At 43.7% G+C, this 23,932-nt stretch overlaps 1 protein-coding gene across 1 annotated transcript; it reads left to right on the forward strand.

Annotated features, from left to right (window-relative positions):
* Nucleotides 1-2,893: 2,893 nt before the first annotated feature.
* Nucleotides 2,894-7,709, forward strand: NUDT2 (nudix hydrolase 2). The gene is made up of 3 exons (XM_060761169.2): nt 2,894-2,956; nt 3,388-3,518; nt 7,328-7,709. Exons 2-3 carry the CDS (start codon nt 3,395-3,397, stop codon nt 7,639-7,641), a joined length of 438 nt encoding a protein of 145 aa, XP_060617152.2. The 5' UTR covers nt 2,894-2,956; nt 3,388-3,394; the 3' UTR covers nt 7,642-7,709.
* Nucleotides 7,710-23,932: the final 16,223 nt, after the last annotated feature.

Raw genomic sequence — 23,932 nt, forward strand, 5'->3', positions numbered from 1 at the left:
GAACCACTGAGAGTGCAAATGCATTGCTCCTATTGTCAGTATTATCACATATTTATATATTGCCAAAAATGGCCTAGCACTTGATGAGTTCAACTACCCAAAACATACACAAGCCACTCTAAACACCTTTGCAGAAGCATACAAAAAACTTGGCCTTCCACTGAACACCAAGAAAACCAAAGTGCTATTTCACCAAAAGGCACCAGCCAATCCGTTTGCAATGCCAGAAATACAACTTTATGGTGTAACGTTAGAAAACTTTGACCATTTCCGCTACCTTGGCAGCCACCTCTCCAGAAAAGTCAACATCAACGCTGAAATACAACACTGTCTGCTTTGCTTTGCAAATGCAGAATTTTCTCAAATGAAGCAGAGAGTGTTTGAGGATCGAGACATCTATTGGGAGAACAAGATACTTGTTTATAAAGCTATGGTCCTACCAACCCTGTTATCATAAAATCATAGAATAATAGAGTTGGACAAGACCTGGTGGGCCATCCAGTCCAACTCCATTCTGCCAAGAAGCAGGAAAATTGCATCCAGCCTCTGTTTAAAGTCTCCAAAGGAGCCTCCACCACGCTCCGGGGCAGAGAGTTCCACTGCTAAACAGTTCTCACAGTCAGGAAGTTCTTCATAATGTTCAGATGGAATCTCCTTTCTTGTAGTTTGAAGTCCTAGTCTCCAGGGCAGCAGAAAACAAGTTCGCTCCCTCCTCCCTATGACTTCTTCTCAGCCTTCTCTTCTTCCGGCTAAACATGCCCAGCTCTTTAAGCTATACATTATATTTATACATTTATTATACTATTTCCCTTTGTATTTTTAAGATTATTTTTACGATATATATATTAATTATACATTACATTATGCTATTTCCTTCTGTATATTTATAATGTCTTTTACTCTCTCTCTCTCTCTCTCTCTCTCTCTCTATATATATATACACACTAGATACTAGAGACAAAGTGGAAGTCCTTTGGCCACATCATGAGGAGACAGCAAAGCCTAGAGAAGACAATTATGCTGGGGAAAGTGAAAGGTAAAAGGAAGAGGGGCCGACCAAGGGCAAGATGGATGGATGGCATCCTTGAAGTGACTGGACTGACCTTGAAGGAGCTGGGGATGGTGACTGCCGACAGGGAGCTCTGGCGTGGGCTGGTCCATGAGGTCACGAAGAGTCGGAAACGACTGAACGAATGAACAACAACAACAACAACAACAACACACACACACATATATATAACGCATTATATTATTCTATTTCTGTGTATGTGCATATCACAGAGTAATAGAATAATAGAATCAAAGAGTTGGAAGAGACCTCATGGGCCATCCAGTCCAACCCCATTCTGCCAAGAAGCAGGAATATTGCATTCAAATCACCCTTGACAGATGGCCATCCAGCCTCTGTTTCAAAGCTTCCAAAGGAGGAGCCTCCACCACACTCTGGGGCAGAGAGTTCCACTGCTGAACGGCTCTCACAGTCAGGAAGTTCTTCCTCATGTTCAGATGGAATCTCCTCTCTTGTAGTTTGAAGCCATTGTTCCCTTGCGTCCTAGTCTCCAGGGAAGTAGAAAACAAGCTTGCTCCCTCCTCCCTGTGGCTTCCTCTCACATATTTATACATGGCTATCACATCTCCTCTCAGCCTTCTCTTCTTCAGGCTAAACATGCCCAGCTTCTTAAGCCGCTCCTCATAGGGCTTGTTCTCCAGACCTTTTATCATTTTAGTCGCCCTCCTCTGGACACACTCCAGCTTGTCAATATCTCTCTTGAATTGTGGTGCCCAGAATTGGACACAATATTCCAGGTAAAGTGGTCTAACCAAAGCATATGTAAATATTATATACACACACACACACACATATACACACATATACACACAAAGAGAGGGGAGGTATAATAAAACAAAAACTCAGTAATATAATTATAAACCAAATGATCTAGGTAAAATTGGAAGAAAAGCAATTATATATATAAATCCAGATCAATTTAGTATTACCTCTCACTCATTTCCTTCATAAACGGCTTGTCACCTTGGCGACAGGAAAGCAGAGGCCTAGTCTTGTCAACAAAAAAGAAACAGGCTCGAAATAACTTGTGAATACAAAGATACGTGAAGGAAGGCCGCAAACAAGCAAGACTGAGGCGAACTCGAGAGGCGCCGCCTAGGCCGCGCGTTTCCAAGGCAACGCCGCCAAGCGTGGCGTTCAAAGCCTCGCGCCCGCACGCCGCGCCGGCGACGTCCACAAAACCACCCAATGGGAATCCAGGAAGCGAAAGGGGCGGGGCTACGTCTGGCCAATCAAGAAAGCGGACGTAAAGTCTCAGTCCCCGCCCCTTTATTCGCTTCTTCCGTCCCTCAAGTTTAGCTAGACTTGTCATCCTCCGTCCAATAAGGAAAGAACCTCACCTTTTCCCTCTGATTGGTGGATCCGCCTGTCAATCGTAGTTTGAAATCTAATCAAAGCTCCGTTTTTATTACACCGCTCCGCCCTCGCTGCTCGGTCATGTCAAAGGCAGGCAACTGTTGCTAGGGCAACCACATAGCTCCCCCCAATTGGTGAATCTGCCTGTCAATCTTAGTTTGAAATCGAATCAAAGCTCTGTATTTACTACACCGCTCCGCCCTCGCTGCTCGGTCACGTCAAAGGCGGGCAATTGTTGCTAGGGCAACCACGTAGCTCCCCCAATTGGTGGATCTGACTGTCAATCTTAGTTTGAACTCTAATCAAAGCTCTGTTTTTAATACACCGCTCCTCCCTCGCTGCCCTGTCACGTAAAGGCGGGCAGCTGTTGCTAGGGTAACCGTCTTGCCTCATTCTGATTGGATGCAACGATTGCAGGGCTGGTTGACACGGAGATTGACAAGCGTGTGGACCAATCAGGAAGCTCCATTGCAGTCAGGCTCTGTGCAGGTCTTTCCTTTTAGTCTCTAAAGGAGGAAACAGCCTGATTGGGTGAGTTAAGTCATTTTCTTAAAATCCCACATTTAGTGTGCAATAAATGAAATATTATTTAGTGTATTTATTTCTATATTAAATATTATTGGATTTCATAGGTTAAACTTGCAGTTTAAAATCAAACTATCAAAATATTGTTATGATTAATATAATAACAAATATTATATAATAATAAATATTATTATGATTTCCACCAGAGTGGAAATTACTAGTCAGACAGATGGCAAGCTATTTAACCTCAGCAGACTGGAAGCCAAAACCAAGGTCATAACATCTGTTATAGAATTCCAATATGCTGATGATAACGTAGTCAGTGCGCATTCAGAAGAAGACCTACACATTTGGAGGGAAGGACAGAGTTGACCCATGTCTGGTGTAAATGCATGTTTAGTATCTCTTCTGGAGCTTCTTCCGTTTGTTCAGAACAGGGCCAGCATGAGCGTCAGAGCGTGCGGTTTGATCATCTTCAGGAAACTTCGGGAGCTCTCCTCTGCTTCCGCCATTGAATTCCTCCTCCTTCAGACCTCCTATGGAAGCCACCACTGGACTCCTCCAAAAGGTAAATGTTTATGCCTCTTAACCAAAGTACTTCCTAATAATAATAATAAGTACCCCCAAGACCCATTCCTCGCGGGAATGGGTCTTGGGGGTACTGCTTTGCAGTGGCTCCAGTCCTTCCTCGAGGGCCGCTCCCAGAAGGTGTCACTAGGGGACTCCTGCTCGACTCCTCGGCCATTGTACTGTGGCGTCCCACAGGGTTCTGTGCTGTCCCCTATGTTGTTTAACATCTACATGAAGCCGTTGGGAGAGATCATCCGGAGTTTTGAGGTATGATGACATCTGCATGCAGATGATGTCCAACTCTGTCACTCCTTTCCACCTGCTACTAAGGAGGCTGTTGAAGTCCTGAACCGGTGCTTGGCCGCTGTGACGGACTGGATGAGGGACAACAGATTGAAACTAAATCCAGACAAGACAGAGGTCCTCCTGGTCAGTCGCAAGGCCGAACAGGGCATAGGGTGACAGCCTGTGCTGGACAGGGTCACACTCCCCTTGAAGGCGCAGGTTCGCAGCTTGGGAGTGATCCTGGAGTCATCGCTGAGCCTAGAGCCCCAGGTCTCGGCATAGTCAGGGGAGCTTTTGCACAATTAAAACTTGTGCGCCAGCTGCGCCTGTACCTTGGGAAGTCTGACTTGGCCACAGTGGTCCACGCTTTGGTTACATCCCGTATAAAATACTGCAATGCTCTCTACGTGGGGTTGTCTCTGAAGACTGCTACAGCTAGTCCAACGCTCGGCAGCCAGACTACTAATGGGTGCTGGGTACAGGGAGCACACCACTCCGCTGCTACACCAGCTCCACTGGCTGGCAATTAGCTTCCGAGCACAATTCAAAGTGCTGGTGTTAACCTATAAAGCCCTAAACGACTCCGGCCCTGTTTACCTCTCCGAACATATTCTCCCCTATGAACCATCAAGATTATTAAGATTGTCTGGAGAGGCCCTGCTCTCGGTCCCACCGGCCTCGCAAGCGCATCTGGTGGGGACGAGGGACAGGGCCTTCTCGGTGGTGGCCCCTTGACTCTGGAACTCTCTCCCACGGAGATCACAACTGCCCCTTCTATCCTGACATTAAGGAAACAGGTGAAGACGTGGTTATGGAGAGAGGCATTCGATGAGTGAGCCAACACCCTGAGATATGGATGGAAGATGATGTACAATCAATTTTAGTATGACCACTGACCATTGTAGTTATTGAATATATTTGCTGTTTTAATGTGTTATTGTAATATGAATTATGTTGTTTTACTAACTGTATATGATTTTATGGTTGGAAACCGGTCTGAGTCTCTCAAAAGAGGTGAGAAGGTCGGTATACAAAACTTTTAAATAAAATAATAAATAAATAAATAAAATGTAATGTTCGTTTGTGGGATTAACGGAACTCAAAAACCACTGGACAAATTGACACCAAATTTGGGCACATGACACCTAACAACCCAATGTATGTCCTTCACTCCAAAAAAATTAATTTTGTCATTTGGGAGTTGTAGTTGCTGGGATTTATAGTTCACCTACAATCAAAGAGCATTCTGAACTCCAGCAATGATGGAATTGAACCAAATGTGGTACACAAGACTCCCATGCCCAATAGAAAACACTAGAAGGGTTTAGTGGACATTGACCTTAAGTTTGGGAGTTATAGTTCACCTACATCCAGAGAGCACTGTGGACTCAAACAAGGATGAATCTAGACCAGACTTGGCACGAATATTCCATATGCCCTAATGTGAACACAGATGGAGTTTGGGGAGAATAGACCTTGACACTTGGGAGTTGAAGTTACTGAGATTTATAGTTCACCTACAATCAAAGAGCATTCTGAACCTCACCAATGACAGAATTGGGGCAAACTTCCCACACAGAACCCCCATGACCACAGAAAATAAGGCCATCCAGTCCAACTCCCTTCACCAGGGCAAGAAAACGTAATCATAGCCCTCCTGACTAAGAGTCATCTAGCCATAGATATAGATAGAGATATATGATTCGCACTCAGAGAGATATAGTATCGTAGATTTGAAAGGGACTCCTAAAGAAGGACAATTATATGTTGCATGTTCCAGAGTGGGCAAACCAGACACTCTCTATATCAACACTGACAAAGAAACAACAAGAAATACTGTTTACCCACAAGCAGAAAGAAATTACATATATTAGAAACCAACACTTTCTAATTACTTTATTTTCCAGATCAACAGACTGGGCCACAGCAACGACTGGCAGGGGACAGCTAGTCTATATAAATAAAAATGTAATGTTCGTTTGTGGGATTAACAGAACTCAAAAACCACTGGACGAATTGACACCAAATTTGGACAGAATGTGCCTAACAACCCAATGAGTGACCATCACTCAAAAAAAAATGATTTTATCTATATTGTTTACCCACAAGCAGAAAGACATTACATATATTAGAAATCAACACCTTCTAATTACTTTCCAGATTATCAAACTGGGCCACAGCAACGCGTGGCAGGAGACGGCTAGTACTACTACTACTAGTAGTAGTAGTAGTAATAATAAGAAGAAGAAGAAGGAGAAGAAGAAGATCCTAGAGTTGGAAGGGACCCAACTTGCCTCTGTTTATATATTGTTTGTATTTATTAATTGTACTAGCTGTCCCCTGCCACACGTTACTGTGGCCCAGTCTGTTGATCTGGAAAATAAAGTAATGAGAAACTGTTGGTTTCTAATATATGTAATTCCTTTCTGCTTGTGGGTAAACAGTATTTCTTGCTGTTTCTTTGTCAGTCTTGGTGTGGAGAGTGTCTGGTTTGCCCACCCTGGAACATGAAACATATCATTGTCCTTCTTCAGGGGTCCCTTTCAAATCTATGATACTATATATGTGTGTGTGAATCATATCTATCTATATCGATGGCTGGATGGCTCTTTGTCAGGAGGGCTTTGATTATGTTTTCTTGCTCTGGTGAAGGGAGTTGGACTGGGTGGCCTTGAATATTTTCTGTTGGTCATGTGGGTTCTGTGTGGGAAGTTTGGCCCAATTCTGTCCTTGGTGGGGTTCAGAATGCTCTTTGATTGTAGGTGAACTATAAATCACAGCGACTAGAACTCTTAAATGTCAAGGTCTATTTTCCCCAATCTCCATCAGTGTTCACATTTGGGCATATGGAGTATTCATGCCAAGTTTGGTCCAGATCCAGCATTGTTTGAGTCCACAGTACTCTCTGGATGTAGGTGAACTACAACTCCAAAACAAAAAGACACTGTCCACCAAATCCTTCCAGTATTTTCTGTTGGTCGTGGGGGTTCTGTGTGGTAAGTTTGGTTCAATTCCATCAATGATGGAGTTCAGAGTGCTCTTTGATTGTAGGTGAACTATAAATCACAGCAACTTCAACTCCCAAATGACAAAATCATAATTTTTTGAGTGATGGTCACTCCTTGTGTTGTGAGACGTTTTGTTGCCAAATTTGGTGTGATTTCGTTCATTGGTTCTTTTGTTTTTAAGGTACTCATTATGCACAGAGCATTTTTATATATATAGATAATAATAGGATCCTAGAGTTGGAAGGGACTCATAGAGGTCATCCAGCCCAACCCCCTTCTTTCTTTCTGCCTTCCTGCAGAAAAAGCACAATAACCTTGCCTCTGTTTATATATTGTCTGTCTTTATTAATTGTATAATGACATTGAATGTTCGTCATATATGTATTCTCTAATCCGCTCTGAGTCCCCTCAAGGACATACAGCAGAATATAAATAAAGATTTCATTATTATTATTATTATTATTATTATTATTATTATTATTATTATTTCTGACTTCTCACCTCTATCCATCAGGCCACGTTGATCCTGGGGAAGATGACCTGCAAACAGCCCTCCGGGAGACAAAGGAAGAGGCTGGGCTGGACGCCTCCCAATTCACCATCCTGGACGGGTTTAGGAAAGAGCTGAACTATACTGCCAATGGGAAACCCAAGACCGTCGTCTACTGGCTGGCTGAGATGAAGGACAGCAACGCAGAAATCAAGCTCTCTTCGGAGCACATAGCTTTCCGTTGGCTGAGCCTCGGCGAGGCTTGCAAGCTGGCAGAGTTCCTGGACATGCAAAGCACATTGAAGGAGGCGCATCAGTTCCTCTGCTCCAAAGTATGACATTGTCAGAAGAATGGTTAGTGTGCTACATCCATAAAAATAAAACATGGGCTACTAGTAAAATACAAGTCTCTTCTTTTACTAGAGCAGTTGAAGCATTACTTCCCTACATCTAGACACTATGCACCTGCATCAATAGGAGCAGAGTGTCTAGATCTAGGGAAATCATGCTCCCCATGCTCTATTCCGCTTTGGTTAGACCACATCTGGAATACTGTGTCCAGTTCTGGGCACCACAATTCAAGAGAGATGTTGACAAGCTGGAATGTGTCCAGAGGAGGGCGACTAAAATGATCAAGGGTCTGGAGAACAAGCCCTATGAGGAGCGGCTTGAGGAGCTGGGCATGTTTAGCCTGAAGAAGAGAAGGCTGAGAGGAGATATGATGAGGCCCATGTATAAATATGTGAGAGGAAGCCACAGGGAGGAGGAAGCAAGCTTGTTTTCTGCTTCCCTGGAGACTAGGACGCAATGGAACAATGGCTTCAAATTACAAGAAAGGAGATTCCACCTGAACATGAGGAAGAACTTCCTGACTGTGAGAGCCGTTCAGCAGTGGAACTCTCTGCCCCGGAGTGTGGTGGAATCTCCTTCTTTGGAAGCTTTTAAACAGAGGCTGGATGGCCATTTGTCAGGGGTGATTTGAATGCAACATTCCTGCTTCTTGGCAGGGGGTTGGACTAGATGGCCCAGGAGGTCTCTTCCAACTCTTTGATTCTATGATTCTATGAAGTCCAAAACACCTGGAGGGAGGGCCCAAGTTTGCCAATTCCTGTGCCAGAGTGATCACATATTGTTACGTAAGACTGGAGCATGTTTTGACCAATGTCATCGTGTTTCCATGACCTTTCTCACGTTGCTTTTTCTCTCCGTCAACCGTGTGGTGTTGCTTTTACATGCAATATATATGGTGCATTATTTATTTGTTGGTGGCCAAAATACATTTGCAGGCTTAAAAACACAGGCATATTTACAATTTCTAGTTCTCAACAGAACTTTAGAATCAAAACGTTGGAAGAGACTTCATGGGCCATTGAGTCCAACCCCATTCTGCCAAGAAGCAGCAAAATTGCATGCATTTGTTTATTTATTTATGACATTTATATGCCGCCCTTCTCACCCCAAAGGGGACTTAGAGCGGCTTACAAGATATATATATATATATATTCATACAATATATTATATTATTAGCATAGTACAATATCACTATATTGTATTATACCATTATATTGTAATATTATTAGTAATATTACATGTAATATAAAATATATAATTTTTTTGTCATGTCAGGAGTGACTTGAGAAACTGCAAGTCGCTTCTGGTGTGAGAGAATTGGCTGTCTACAAGGACGTTGCCCAGGGAACGCCCGGATGATTTGATGTTTTTCTCATCCTTGTGGGAGGCTTCTCTCATGTCCCCATATGAGGAGCTGGAGCTGATAGAGGGAGCTCATCTGCTCTCCCCGGATTCGAACCTGTGACTTGTCGGTCTTCAGTCCTGCCGGCACAGGGGTTTAACTCACTGCACCACCGGGGGCTCCATATATAATTATAATATCATATTATTATTAGTAGTAGTAGTAGTAGTAGTAGTAGTAGTATCATGTTGTATTACATTCAAAGCACCCCTGACAGATGGCTATTCAGCCTCTACTTAAAAGCCTCTAAAGAAGGAGCCTCCACCACAGTCCGGGGCTGAGAGTTCCATTGGTGAACAGCTCTCGCAGTTAGGAAGTTGTTCCTCATGTTCAAGTGGAATCTCCTTTCCTGTAGTTTGAAGTCAGGAAAGGAGATTCCACCTGAACATGAGGAAGAACTTCCTAATTCTGAGAGCTGTTCAGCAGTGGAACTCTCTGCCCTGGACTGTGGGGCAAAGATTTCCAACATACTGAATCTAGAGAGAAAAACTTGTTTAGAATTTTAAACTGTAGGCTCAGAAAATAGGTTAGATTTCAGTGTTGATCAAAGCTTAGCGGAGTGTAAACAATGGGCCACAGTTGCCCTTTGATGTCACTTTTGCAGCCTTTTCTTCCAGCCTTTTTCGTTATTACACTATCCAGAAAAGACTCCACGATGTGTGAGAAAACATTAAAATACCCCACTTTGCAAACGGTCCAGAACCTCCAAATACTTTCATATTCCTCTTGCAAAACCGCAAATCATTCCTTGCCATCCTTTTGTGCAGGTGACAATAGCGATATTTGGGTTGTTGTCGATGCAAGAGTGTGTCCTCTTAGTAAGCCGGGACTCTGATCTCATTCATCATTTAGGAAAGCCGGTGCTATATATGTTCCAGAGGGATGGGGTCATCAATAGTCATCATCGGCCACCTTGCAAAGTAACATGGTTTCTTTTTTTATGCCTCATATCGAAAAATCCTCCAGTTAGTATTGCCAAAGGAAGTTCTAGGCCCGTGATGGCGAACCTATGACATGCGTGTCAGTACTGACACGCGTAGCCATTTCTACTGACACGCGCCCACCAGATATTATTTGTTTATTTATTTTATGGCATTTTAAAAAATAAATAGGAAAGAAATTATTATTTTGCAATGTTACCTAAATATTAAGGAGTTTCATATTTAAACTGGATGATAAATATTATTACTTTGCTATATTATTCAAATATTAAAATGCATTAAATTAAATGTCAAATGTAAAAATATTTAATTATTAATATTTAGGTAACATTGCAAAATAATATTGGTTTATTTAATTATTAAGTAAACGAACATTATTTTGCATTGTTTCCTAAATATTAAGGAGTTACATATTTAAATTAAATGATAAATAATACTTTGCTATATTACTCAAATATTTCAGAATGCCTTAAATGAAATGGTAAATTGAATTTTAATTTGACATTTAATTTAATGCATTTTAATGTAATGCATTTTAAATATTTTTAATATATGCCTTAATTAATATATATATATATATATATATATATATGCCTTAAATGAAATGGTAAATTAAATATCAAAATATTATTTTGCAATGTTACTTTATTATTATTGCATTATTATTATTATTATTATTATTATTAGAAATACATTAAATAGCATATTAAATGCTAGAAATACATTTAAATTAAATTAAAAATAAATAATATTTTGTTGGGTATTTAAAATTATATTTTTAAACACTCCAAAAAGGATATTATTTACATAAAGAGAGGTAGAACAACATGATAGTGGGAATTACAAGGATATGTTTTTTGTTATTTAAACTAAATATTGTGAAATTATGGTTTTTTTTCTTGAAGTGACACACCACCTGAATTATGCTCAGTTTTTTGGTGAATTTTGACACACCACGCTCAAAAGGTTGCCCATCACTGTTCTAGGCCAAGAAAAATATATTTCTAGCTCTGGGCTATTGTCTAGAAAGGGTTCAGGGGCAGAAGTAATAGGGTCTAATAATCTCCCATTAAAGAGTTAAGGTCAACAACAATAATAATAATAATAATAATAATAATAATTTTATTTTTATACCCCGCCAACCATCTCCCCAAGGGGATTCGGGGTGGCTTACAAGGGACAAGCCCAAAAAATTACAGATAAAAACACAATTAAAAACATCAGATAACATATAAAAACAATCACAATCGTAAACACCATCAAAACAATAAAGGTCAATTTCCAGCCTGTGGCACTTTCCACCCAGCAAGGTGACTTGATCAAATAAACTTGTTGCAATGATCTACTGCTTTCGGCATTTAATTGAATCAAAAACTCTGAAGGTTTTTTGGGGAGGTCATTAATAATAGATGGACACGGCAGAGTGCCCTAACACATGGCATTGACAAAGAAGTGAAATAGCAAGGAGAAAGCAGGTGACAACATTGTTACTGCTGATCCAAAACCAAACCCAGCTCTTTGATCTGGAAAGCCTTGATGCATTATACCATGGACAGGAACATGGTATCACCCACATGAGTGGGTGAAGAGAAACTGCTTCAAGTATCAGTCCGAGCCTTGAAGAAAGCATCCAGAGTACTAAGACTAGTGAGCAAAAGAGATTCAGAATCATGGAGTGACTGTGTCATTCAAACTCAATTCCAGAGAAGATTCACCACTCCACCGATTCCTAGAAGTGGAAAGGACCTTCAGGGCCATCCAGTCCAACCACATTTTGCCATGTCAAGCAAAACCCTCCTGGCAGATGACTGTCCAGTCTGTTTCAAAGGAGTCTCCATTGGATACCCAGACAGCAGATGATTCCACCACTGAATGACTCTAACCAGCAAGAAGGTCTTGCTAATGTTTAGGTGGGATCTCCTTTTCTACCATTGATTGCTCCATGACATGTGACCTTGAAGCTGGCACAGATGGCCTCTGTCAGGGCCTCCTTAGGTCCATCCCTCCCAGGCCAGCACTCACCTGTCTCAAGTACTTGAAAGACACCACAGTTTTAACTACCCACAACCCCCCAGACCGAGGACCAGCTCAGCTTTCCATGGAAGAAATTGCTTTCAGAAGTCTATCTTCCGGTCTCTGTGGAGAACTCATGGCCTGGAGTTTGGACTAGATGGCCTTTATGGCCTCTTCCAATGCTTTGAGTTCATTAATTCCGTTAATGTGTGTTTCCTCCTGTATGAGGTTGCCTGGTGAAAAAGGACAAGGAACACTTGTTGAAATTCCCTCTTCTGAAAATATCTAAACTTAGTTTGGGAGCGTTGCTTTTGAATTACCCACTATGGCTCCTACTAAGCCAGCATTGTTATCAAAACACTCATTCCTACAGAACCCATTCTAATGTTTTTAAGTGGTTTCATCTACCACAAGAACCACAGGTTTGGGGCCCGGAGTGTCGGTTTCCCAAATAAGACCCAGATGGGATGAAGGGAAAGGTCAGCAAAGCCTGTTCTCCAAAGACCGACGTCAGCGCCATTGGTGTCGTGAAGATATTCCAGCCAATGAAGACCCAGATCCCGGCTGGACCGACTTTGTGACCAATCCAGGGAGGGAACAGGGACTTTGAATGGCTACTGGAGAGAATGAAATGTCAAGTACTGTACTTTATATCCCATCCTTTGGAGTGCAGACTTTGTATCAGACATCCTTTTGAAAGGGTCTTTGAGTGAAATTCGCAAATACTAAGCAAGGGGCTTTGAATGAAATTAACACCGCCTCTCCTTCTCCCATCATCGGAGGTCACAACGAACAGCCCAACGTGACTTACTCTATATACCGGGTCCTAGAGACAGGCACTTGGAAAGCACCAGGCGCAGATGGGCCTTCTCTCTTTCTGCCCCTGCCTTGTGGAATTCCTTGCCGCCCTACGTGAGAGCCATGCGTGACTGAGGACCTTTTACTCTAGCACTTAAGACCTGGCTTCTTTTGACTAGAGCATTCGATCTCTGATAATTTTTAATTCCTGTATGTATGTATTTTATCTTTTACAACTTAGCTGTAAATTGCCTAGAGCATTCTCAGATGGAGGGCGATTAATAAGTAATTAAATATGATGATGATGATGATGATGATGATGATGATGAAAGCCAATGAATCCATCCTGAGTGCAATTAATACAGGTAAATACATTTCAGAGAAATATCATCACAAAAGGACACCCACACTCGTCAAGAGTTTTAATGTTATCTTTAATGTTACAGGAATCTCTTTGTAATTATAAACTAAATCAAACTAAAATTTGGAAGTAAAACTTGAAAGGTTACATGCCAGTTCTTTTGGTCTTCAGGCTCTTCCACCAGTTGCTCCTCTTGTGAGCACAGTTTGCTTTCTTCTTCCCGTCATTCGCAGCACTGATGGAGGCTTTCTCTTCCTTGGAGTCCACACTGAGTGCGAATTGAGGGCGGTACTCAGGTTTTTCAGGTATGGTTCCCTCCACACGTGCAAACTCACGAAACTTTCTCCATATTTTCAGCCGTTCCTCTAAGTTCAGTTTCTTTTCCAAAGCTGTAGCAATAACAGCGACTTGCTCGTGAATGGGACCCGTGATCAATATCGATTCACGGCCCATAGGTGTACTCTTTCCTTATGGCCTCTTCCAATGCTTTGAGTTCATTAATTCCATTAATGTGTGTTTCCTCCTGTATGAGGTTGCCTGGTGAAAAAGAACAAGGAACACTTGTTGAAATCCCCTCTTCTGAGTTTCTACAAAGGTTTTTAAAAATATCTAAACTTAGTTTGGGAGCGTTGCTTTTGAATAACCCACTATGGCTCCTACTAAGCCAGCATTGTTATCAAAACACTCGCTCCTACAGAATCCATTCTAATTTTTTAAAGTGGTTTCATCTACCACAAGAACCACAGGTTTGGGGCCCGGAGTGTCAGTTTCCAAAAGGACCAAATAAGACACAGATGGGATGGAGGGAAATGTCAGCAAAGTCTGTTCTCCAAAGTCTGACGTAAGCGCAACTGATGTCATGAAGATTCTCCAGCCAATGAAGACCCAGATCCTGGCTGGACCGACTTTGTGACCAATCCAGGGAGGGAACAGGGACTTTGAATGGCTACTGGAGAGAATGAAATGTCAAGTACTGCACTTTATGTCCCATCCTTTGGAGTGCGGATTTTGTATCAGACATCCTTTCACGCCTGAAAGCAATAAACCTCTGTTCCTGTGGCCTTCAAACCTGGCTTGCGTGTTGATCTGGGCTTCAAGGTAGTGGAGTACACCAGGCACTGGACTCTCAGCCTCTTCTCCTTTGGCCGGGAACTGAGTCTCAACCTCAACCCCTCGGCCTATTTCTAGAATACCCATTTTTATAACCTGAAGATAAATAGAGTCAGTTTCAGTGCTGGGAAGAGAAAGAGATGTATACAATAAATGATTTATTTTTATCAGGAAAACCCACTCAAGTTGAACAATTAATGAATAAAGCCAATTAATCCATCTTGAGTTCAATTAATACAAGTAAATACATTTCAGATAAATACAATCAGAAAAGGACACCCACACTCCTCAAGAGTTTTAATGTTATTTAATGTTATATGAATAAATATGTAATTTTAAACTAAATCAAACTAAATGGCAAGTTTCAAAAGTATGCTGGACAATCCAGGAAGTAAAATTTGGAATGTTAAATGCCAGATCTTTTGGTCTTCGGGCGTGAATTTTTCAGGCTCTTTCACCAGTTGCTCATCTTCTCAGCACAGTTTGGTTTCTTCTTACCTGGTTTGCAGCACTGATTGAGGCTTTCTGGTTCTTGGTGTCCAAACTGTTTGTGAGTTGCGGGCGGTACTCAGGTTTTCGGGGTTCTGTGCTCTTCCGATGTGTAAATTCACGGTACTTTCCCCATATAATCAGCCTTCCCTCCAAGTTTAGTTTCTTATGTAGGGCTGCAGCAATGACAACCACTTGGTTATGAATGGGACCCATGATAAATATGGATTCACGTTCCACAGATGTGCTTTTTGCGGTTTGTTTTTCTGCAAGGAGGTCTGGCTTGCTTTGCTCCCCGCAAAACAAAGGGGGTCCCTCCTCCTTTTCGTCAATAGCTCCGGGTACTCTTTCGCTCTGTGTCTTGGCTTCAGTGTTTTCTATCTCGTTTCTGTCGAATTCATCTGTTTGGTTTTAAAAAAAAGATTTTAACAATAATTAAAATAGATGAATTTAAACACAAAAAGGAAGAAAATAGAAAAAAAAAAGCCAAAACAAAAAACAAAAAGGAAAAACAAGAAAACAACAAAATGGAAAGAGAAGATCCAGAGAGAAAACATGAAATCCCACGTTTAGGCATGTAACGAGTTTATACCTCTCTTGACCCTTCTCTCTATAGAATTAAGCTCACAATAATCAAAACAAAAGCTTTGAACCCCCCCCCCCCCAATCGCATTATGCACACACATACACACACTCCCAATCTACTACAGTTTTCATTTCTCTGCTTGATTCAGATATTCTCCTTCTAGAGAAAGGATGCTACCGTTCTATTAACTGACTGGTGGTGCTACATGCCAAGAAAAATCATTTCCAAGACATGAGGCTGGTAGCATGGATAACGGAGGAGTTAAAAACAGTGCCTAGAAAGGCCAGACTTGAATGACACCTCCAGACTTGAATGACACCTCCAGTCAAGTGAGACGGATGTAATATCTGGGATGTCAACATATAGATAAGCACACACAGCAAAGAGACAAAAGCCCTGGCCAGGTGTTTGATCACTCTCTTCTTCCGCCAGGACCACCTGACTGTGAGTATCTGTAAAAAAAAATGAAACAAGAAGAATCAGTGATCCATCGAGGGCTCTTGGCAGAGGTGCAGAGTTCCAGTGTGCTTGATTTAAGAAGCTCAGAGGCAGGGGAAGAGCAAAGAGGTGTCACTGCTTCAAAATTGCATGTCTCAGGATCTGAAGGCTGCCATTAGTAGGGGGCAGGGAGAACCCAAGCTGCCTTTTTGGGGACCCCTGACATGTTCCTCATCAGGGGAGATTCTACCATCCTCCTCCTCCCATCCCTGCCTCCCTCTTGAGAGCCACCATCTCCAACCACATAGTTTTCAATATGGGCTGGAGCTGAGGCCTCCTGAGAACTATCCCGAGTTTCCAGGGCCCTAAAAAGAGGCCTCCTTACCTCCCTTCTTTGATGCGGTGCCCTGCACTGAGAGCCAAATACCTTCTAGGGAGGAAAGAGAATACGGCCGTCTGGAAGGCTTTGACAGCAGAGAAGAGGAAGATGTTCTCCAGTTAACCTTATCCTGGACTTCCTCTTGCTGCTTCCACTACCAGGTTTGTTCTACACATGATGCTAAAGAAGGGGCAGAGTCTTTTCTCTCAGGAAAGGTCATCATTTTTCTTCTGGAAGGGTTCTCCAATGCGCTGCCCTGCGCTGAGAGCCAAAGACCTTCTACGGAGGAAAGAGAATACGGCCGTCTGGAAGGCTTTGACGGCAGAGAAGAGGAAGCTGTTGTCCACTCAACCTTATCCTGGACTTCCTCTTGCTGCTCCTACTGCCAGGTTTGTTCTACACATGATGGTAAAGGAGGGACAGAGTCTTTTCTTTCAGGAAAGGTTATCATTGTTCTTCTGGAAGGGTTCTCCGATGCGCTGCCCTGCACTGAGAGCCAAAGACTTTCTAGGGAAGAAAGGGAATACGGCCGTCTGGAAGGCTTTGGCGGCAGAGAAGAGGAAGCTGTTCTCCACTCAACCTTATCCTGGACTTCCTCTTGCTGCTTCCACTGCCAGGTTTGTTCTACACATGATGCTAAAGAAGGGGCAGAGTCTTTTCTCTCAGGAAAGGTCATCATTGTTCTTCTGGAAGGGTTCTCCGATGCGCTGCCCTGCACTGAGAGCCAAAGACTTTCTAGGGAGGAAAGAGAATACGGCCGTCTGGCAGGCTTTGACGGCAGAGAAGAGGAAGCTGTTCTCCACTCAACCTTATCCTGGACTTCCTCTTGCTGCTTCCACTGCCAGGTTTGTTCTACACATGATGCTAAAGAAGGGGCAGAGTGTTTTCTCTCAGGAAAGGTCATCATTGTTCTTCTGGAAGGGTTCTCCGATGCGCTGCCCTGCGCTGAGAGCCAAAGACCTTCTAGGGAGGAAAGAGAATACGGCCGTCTGGCAGGCTTTGACGGCAGAGAAGAGGAAGCTGTTCTCCAGTCAACCTTATCCTGGACTTCCTCTTGCTGCTTCCACTGTCAGGTTTGTTCTACGCATGATGGTAAGTAAGGGGCAGAGTATTTCTTGGAAACAAACAAATGGTATGAAGAGATTGATACTGTGCTCCCAGCTCCTGCTAGATTTTTATTTTTTACATCCAGGGAGCTGGGTTGGCTCTCAGATGGACTGTCGTCATAGTTCTGGGATCGGGATGAAATCTGGGACTGCCTTTGGCAGGTCCTCTTGGGATGGAAATTCAAGATAGATTTCTCCCGGGGTTTGCTTGGTTTGGAGCCTTTTTTCTCATCCTCCCAGCTGACTCTTGTCCCTCGGCTTCCTCTTTCAGAGTGAGAAGAGAAGCAAGGCTCCTCGGCATCCAGCCAAGCAGGCTCTCTTCTGTCCTGACCTATTTCATCAAACACATCTGTCTGGTAGATGCTCTGTTCTCCTGGACTGGAGCTCCATTCCTTTTCTGTAACTGGGTGTTGTTTATCATCCACCATTGCTGCAATCCTTGTGATTCTCCTTTCCGATCTCTTGGAAAAGTAAGATTGATGCTGTGCTCCCAGCTCTTGCTAGAGTTTTATTTTTTACATCCAGGGAGCTGGTTTGGCTGTCAGAGGAACTGTAGTCATAGCTCTGGGATCGGGATGAAATCCGAGACTGCCCTTGGCAGGTCCTCCTGGGATGGAAACTCAAGACAGTGTTCTCCTGGGGTTCGCTTGGTTTGGAGCCTTTTTTCTCGTCTTCCCAGCTTACTCTTGATCCTCGGCTTCCTCTTTCAGAGCCAGAAGAGAAGCAGGGCTCTTCAGCATTCCGCCAAGCAGGCTCTCTTCTGTCCTGGCCTATTTCATCAAACGCATCTGTCTGGTGGATGCTCTGTTCTCCTGGACTGGAGCTCCATTCCTTTTCTGCATCTATTGGAAATGAAGTCTCTGACACTGCAGAACCATGTTCATAATCAGTATCAGCACTGGCACAAGCTAGTTCTCCATCATCTTCTTGAGTCCGTGCTGTTTTTGGAGGCCTAAATGCCTTCAGGGACTTCTGAGCCCGTTCTGGGAGACCCCACTTGTGCTCCGCAATCTTACGGCTCAGGTGAGAATTTAGGCGTGTTTGTGCTTCAGCGCAAATGAAAGGGAGGCTTGAGGTCAAGATCTTCACATCTCCTCTCTCCTGGGAGTGCGCCTTGGCCACATTCTGTCCTATGTGTTCTTTCTTCTTGAGAAGAAATGGGGAGAACATACGCAAGGATTGTATCACCTTGGAGGGAAGACCCCATGCATGTTGGATTCTCTTGTGCACAACGTGGAATTCCAGACAGTTCCAGGCTTCTTCCGTGAGGAAAGAGGGCTTCTCCTCAGGACAAGAGAAGATTACCCCTCCATGGCTGGATTGAGCAGTTGCTCGTGGACTCCTTTGCCGGACAGTCTCTTTTCATCATCATCATCATCATCATCATCATCATCATCATCATTATCACTTTATTTCTTAATTAGTCACTCTCCACCAAGGTGCTCCGAGCGACTTAATATTTAAAACAGTTTATACACAATATAAAACATTCAATATAATGGCTTTGCAGTGGCTCCTATCCTGGACTGGTCAAGGGGCCGAGGGAGCTGGGATCGAGCAGTGCCCCCTTCATCTCGGGAGAATGAGGCAGGAAGCAGAAAGGCCTTCAGGGAGTCCTGCACCCGTGAAGGAAGGTTCCACCTGTGTGATGCGGTCCGGCTCCTCACATGAGACTCCAGGGTCCTTGTCATCTCATGATCGAAGGGCATACTCTCAGATGCACTTGTCCTCCATGTTACTTCGCCCCGAGGGGATGGGGTGGCATGGCCCGGTCTCAGAAAAGGACTTCCTGCTTCTGAGGGAGGTGGAGCTAATGCACGAAGGGATTTTTGAACAGTGGCTGGTAAACTTCACTGATGTTGCAGCTTCTTACGCTGGACCCTCTTGACCCTCTGAGGAATTGGAGTCCTTCCTGGGGGAGAAAGAGGGCAGAAGGCTTTGGCAGATTCGAGGATCCTCTGGGGTAGACCCCACTGGTGCTACAGCTTCATTTTCTGGAGATGGACCTCCAGGTGGTGGGAGACCCTCTTTGGAAGGTGCTGGATCCTCTTCTTCCTCACATGCTGTTCTAAAACCTCCTTGGAGGTCCTCTGTAGGAAGGGTATTTCTGTTCCTTCAAATTCAAGGAGGACTCCTCTTGTCCGGAGTGGAGCAGAGGGCATCCTGGGTGCCTCCATCCCAGCAATGGCCTTGACATACTTTGTCCCCAGTCCCCAGAGGGAAGCCAGGCGTCTGCCCCGTACATTCAATTCAATCCGGCCCATTTCCTGTAGGCCGAACAAGCGGGAGGGGATACTGGGTTCCGATCCCTTCTCTGCTTCCTCAATGCCGTCTTCTTGCGTCTTCTGCTGACCCGGATGGATTCTGTGCTGCTATACTCTGAGCTGCTGAAGGAGAACTCGGAGAAACTTGAACAAGATTCCGTGTTGGAAACAGAAGACCTTTCATGGGTGGTTGTAGAAAAAGTGATTTGGTCATCGGAACAGTTGCCGAACCCTTCGCAGCACTTTTGACCTCGAGTCTTCTTATGTTCCCTCTCCGGAAAGCAGTGACCGCTCAATGGTGGCAGGGTGGATGAGGCCCTGTGTCTTCTCCCTGCAAAGGCACGAGGAAGGATGACAAAATGGAGAGAGATGCAACCCAGGAATCACACTAGGAAGCATTTGCCTTTCTATTATTTTCCCACAAGTGAAAATCTCATTCCTGTATATGACAAAAGCAGTGCCTCCTCTCTGACACCAGCTCTTCCTCTTTCTCTCTTGGTCCTCCAGCACGACCCTATAATTAATCAACGCCTGGCATAAGCAGACCATGGAGTCATGTTGGAGGGCTTGTTTATTGGTTAATCTGTCCTTCCGATGAATCTCTGGCTCCTCCACAACAACATTGGCGACACGGCTGTGCTAGAGGACCTAAGAGAATCCCAAAGAGGAGATATTAATCAAATCTCCAAGAGTTAAAGCTGATGGTGCTTTCTGGGGGAAAGCAATTTTTCCCCAAATAATAAATTACTCCCCGAAAAAAAATCCCCTAAAATTTTTTTGTGGCGGCAAAAAAAGCCAATGGGATTTTGTCCTGCATCAAGAGGAGCAGAGTGTCTAGATCCAGGGAAGTCATGCTCCCCATGCTCTATTCTGCCTTGGTTAGACCACACCTGGAATATTGTGTCCAATTCTGGGCACCACAACTGAAGAGAGATGTTGACAAGCTGGAAAGTGTCCAGAGGAGGGTGACTAAAATGATCAAGGGTCTGGAGAACAAGCCCTATGAGGAGCGGCTTAAAGAGCTGGGAATGTTTAGCCTGAAGAAGAGAAGGCTGAAAGGAGACATGATGAGGGCCATGTATAAATATGTGAGGGGAATATGTCATAGGGAAGAGGGAGCAAGCTTGTTTTCTGCTGTTGCATCCCAGATCAAGAAACAAGACCATAAGATTAAATCCACCACACTGGACTGTAGGAAAAACAATCCTTGTTTATTGATGAAAAATTGGTTACAAAAGAAAGGTAAATGCAAAGTCAAAAAGCCACAATAGAAACACAGCAGTCAGTAGAATCTCTGAACTTGAGCAAAATTGACAGATTAGAGAGATGGGCCAAAACTAACAAAATGAAGTTCAACAGTGACAAATGCAAGATACTCCACTTTGGCAGAAAAAATGAAATGCAAAGATACAGAATGGGTGACGCCTGGCTTGAGAGCAGTACGTGTGAAAAAGATCTTGGAGTCCTCGTGGACAACAAGTTAAACATGAGCCAACAATGTGATGTGGCAGCAAAAAAAGCCAATGGGATTTTGGTCTGCATCAATAGGAGCATAGTGTCTAGATCTAAGGAAGTAATGCTACCCCTCTATTCTGCTTTGGTTAGACCACACCTGGAATATTGTGTCCAATTCTGGGCACCACAATTCAAGAGAGATATTGACAAGCTGGAATGTGTCCAGAGGAGGGCGACTAAAATGATCAAGGGTCTGGAGAACAAGCCCTATGAGGAGCGGCTTAGGGAACTGGGCATGTTTAGCCTGAAGAAGAGAAGGCTGAGAGGAGATATGATGATAGTCATGTATAAATATGTGAGAGGAAGCCACAGGGAGGAGGAGGGAGCAAGCTTGTTTTCTGCTTCCTTGGAGACTAGGACGCGGAACAATGGCTTCAAACTACAAGAGAGGAGATTCCATCTGAACATTAGGAAGAACTTCCTGACTGTGAGAGCCGTTCAGCAGTGGAACTCTCTGCCCCGGAGTGTGGTGGAGGCTCCTTCTTTGGAAGCTTTTAAGCAGAGGCTGGATGGCCATTTGTCAGGGGTGATTTGAATGCAATATTCCTGCTTCTTGGCAGGGGGTTGGACTGGATGGCCCATGAGGTCTCTTCCAACTCTTTGATTCTATGATTCTATGAAAATTCCAAAAGCCACAATACAAGAACCAGGAACCTGTTAGGCTCTCACTAACCATGAACTTGAAAACTAGAAGCCTCTGGGATTACCGGCCATGGAACACAGGAATTCTGCCAAGGCACAGCCACAGTCCCAAATGTTGCTTGATCTAAAGAGACACCCGGCAGGAGGCCCCTTAAACCAAAGAAGATATTCTTTGAAACGCCCCTTGACTTTGAAGCCTGGGCCTGTCTCTCCTGTAAACGATTTGACCTTCGTAGAAACTCTGAAACATTTCTGTCTCTAACTATCTGTTCTCTTCGGTCCTCATTAAAAAACCCAGGTGGAGAGATATCACGGCTAGCTTCCAAAACATTTTCCTCCAGCTGTTCAGCTTCACTTTCCTCGCCGCTGACCTCAGCATCAACAACAGATTCCACACTGTCAAGGAGAGCTTGATCAGTTGGAAAAACTATCAGAGAATCCAGTTCACACAGATCAGGATCAGGCTGAACCCCAATATCTGCTGCCCTGGAGACTAGAACACGGAACAATGGCTTAAAACTTCAAGAAAGGAGATTCCATCTGAACATTAGGAAGAACTTCCTGACTGTGAGAGCCGTTCAGCAGTGGAACTCTCTGCCCCAGAGCGTGGTGGAGGCTCCTTCTTTGGAATCTTTTAAACAGAGGCTGGGTGGCCATCTGTCAGGCCCTTTTGGGCAGCAGCCACGGGTCAGAAGAAACCTCAGGACTTCATCAAGGTCTGACCCTCTGAGCAGTGATGGTTCACAAGGCATCACCAGACTTCATAAAGGTCTCCAGGTCCCCTCTGGGCATCAGTCTAAGGATGCCAGATGTTTGTTATGCCCAGTTTCCCTTACCCACACTCCAAAATTTGTTTCTAAAACTTGGCAAGATAAATAAAAACAAAAGAATGAATAATAAATGTTGGAAATATAAGAGAAAAGAAGGTACATATGGTGGACTCGTCATTACAACCATGTATATTAGGTCAACTGTTAAAGAAACAATCCAAATAATTTTTTTGCAACAGAATATACTTGTTGCAACTCAGAGTAGGCTTCACCTTGCTTCTAAACACCACCACACAAGAGCTGTAGTTTTACAGTTTATTGAGGAAAAAATCCAAGTCAAAATAAAGAATAAGCATTGCAAAGTTCCAGAGATTAAGGTTGAATGAAGAATACAGTTCCAAAGATCTTCAGGTAAAAGCAGGAGACATAATCCTATTAGCAAAGTTCAAACCAGAGTCCCAGGTACAAGCAATGAAACATTTGCCCCAAGAATCACAATGCAGGAAATCCCAAGCGTACTGCTTTCCAGGCTAAGGTTATTGCATGAAGCTTTCAGGCTAATAAGCTACGTTGAACTGACACTTTCACAGAGTTTCCAGGAGGCCTAAATATCTTTCTAACATCAAAACATTAGGCTCTCAGCATCATAAAAGCATTGCGATGACCTCGCACCGAGCTAGCCTCCCATCTGCTTGCCAGACGCGAACTCCGCCTGACCCGGAGTTCAAGGTGAGCTTCTCGGGTCAAATCCTTATCTACACTTTCGATATCATCGTGGGAAGGCCCATGCTCGCTATTCCCTTCGTTAAAATTCCTTTCTGGTGAAAACAGCTGTGTTGACACTGCACTATCTGTGAGAGCCTCGGAAGCAGGCTCAGAGAATTGAGGCACAGATAAAGAGCCAGGAAGCTGAATCCCATCATCCTCATCATCAGAAACCAGCTCAGCCACAACAATACCATTGTCACCAGAAGGCATCATCAGACTTCATAATGGATTCAGGTCCCCTCTGGGCATCGGTCTTTCTAAAATTTGTCTTAGAAACAATTTTTGTTTGGACTGGCAAATGATACCATCAATAAGAAAAATATGGTTTTCTTTCAATATAGCACAGGTCATAGGCAAACACCTCCAGATGTTTTGGACTTCAACTCCCACAATTCCTGGCCTCAGGTCCCTTCCTTTTCGCCCTCAGCTTCTATTCTGTGATGTTTCCCATTCTCCCCTACTCCCCCCCTTTTTTTAATAGTTTGAGTTAATGTTTTCTGATTTTTTAAAAAACAAAATTAAAACTGATTTGCATTGAAATCAGCTATCAGCTACAATCATGAGGTTTCTTGAGATACTGAACTGTTCTGTCGCGCGCTGGGCTGTAACAGCTGTCTTTTCTATAGGATGTATACTTTAAGCCCAGCGGGAAGCCAGGGGTGCCTCAGAGAGAGGTTCTCAGGGATTTTTCTGAAG

This window comes from Anolis sagrei, chromosome 2, assembly GCF_037176765.1.
Source record: "Anolis sagrei isolate rAnoSag1 chromosome 2, rAnoSag1.mat, whole genome shotgun sequence".
Lineage (NCBI taxonomy): Eukaryota > Metazoa > Chordata > Lepidosauria > Squamata > Dactyloidae > Anolis > Anolis sagrei.

Coding starts and splice junctions, on each gene's coding strand:
- NUDT2 (XM_060761169.2), top strand. CDS start 3,395: ATGAGCGTCAGAGCGTGCGGTTTGATCATCTTCAGGAAACTTCGGGAG. Junction 3,519..7,327: donor CCACTGGACTCCTCCAAAAG/GTAAATGTTTAT, acceptor TCTATCCATCAG/GCCACGTTGATCCTGGGGAA.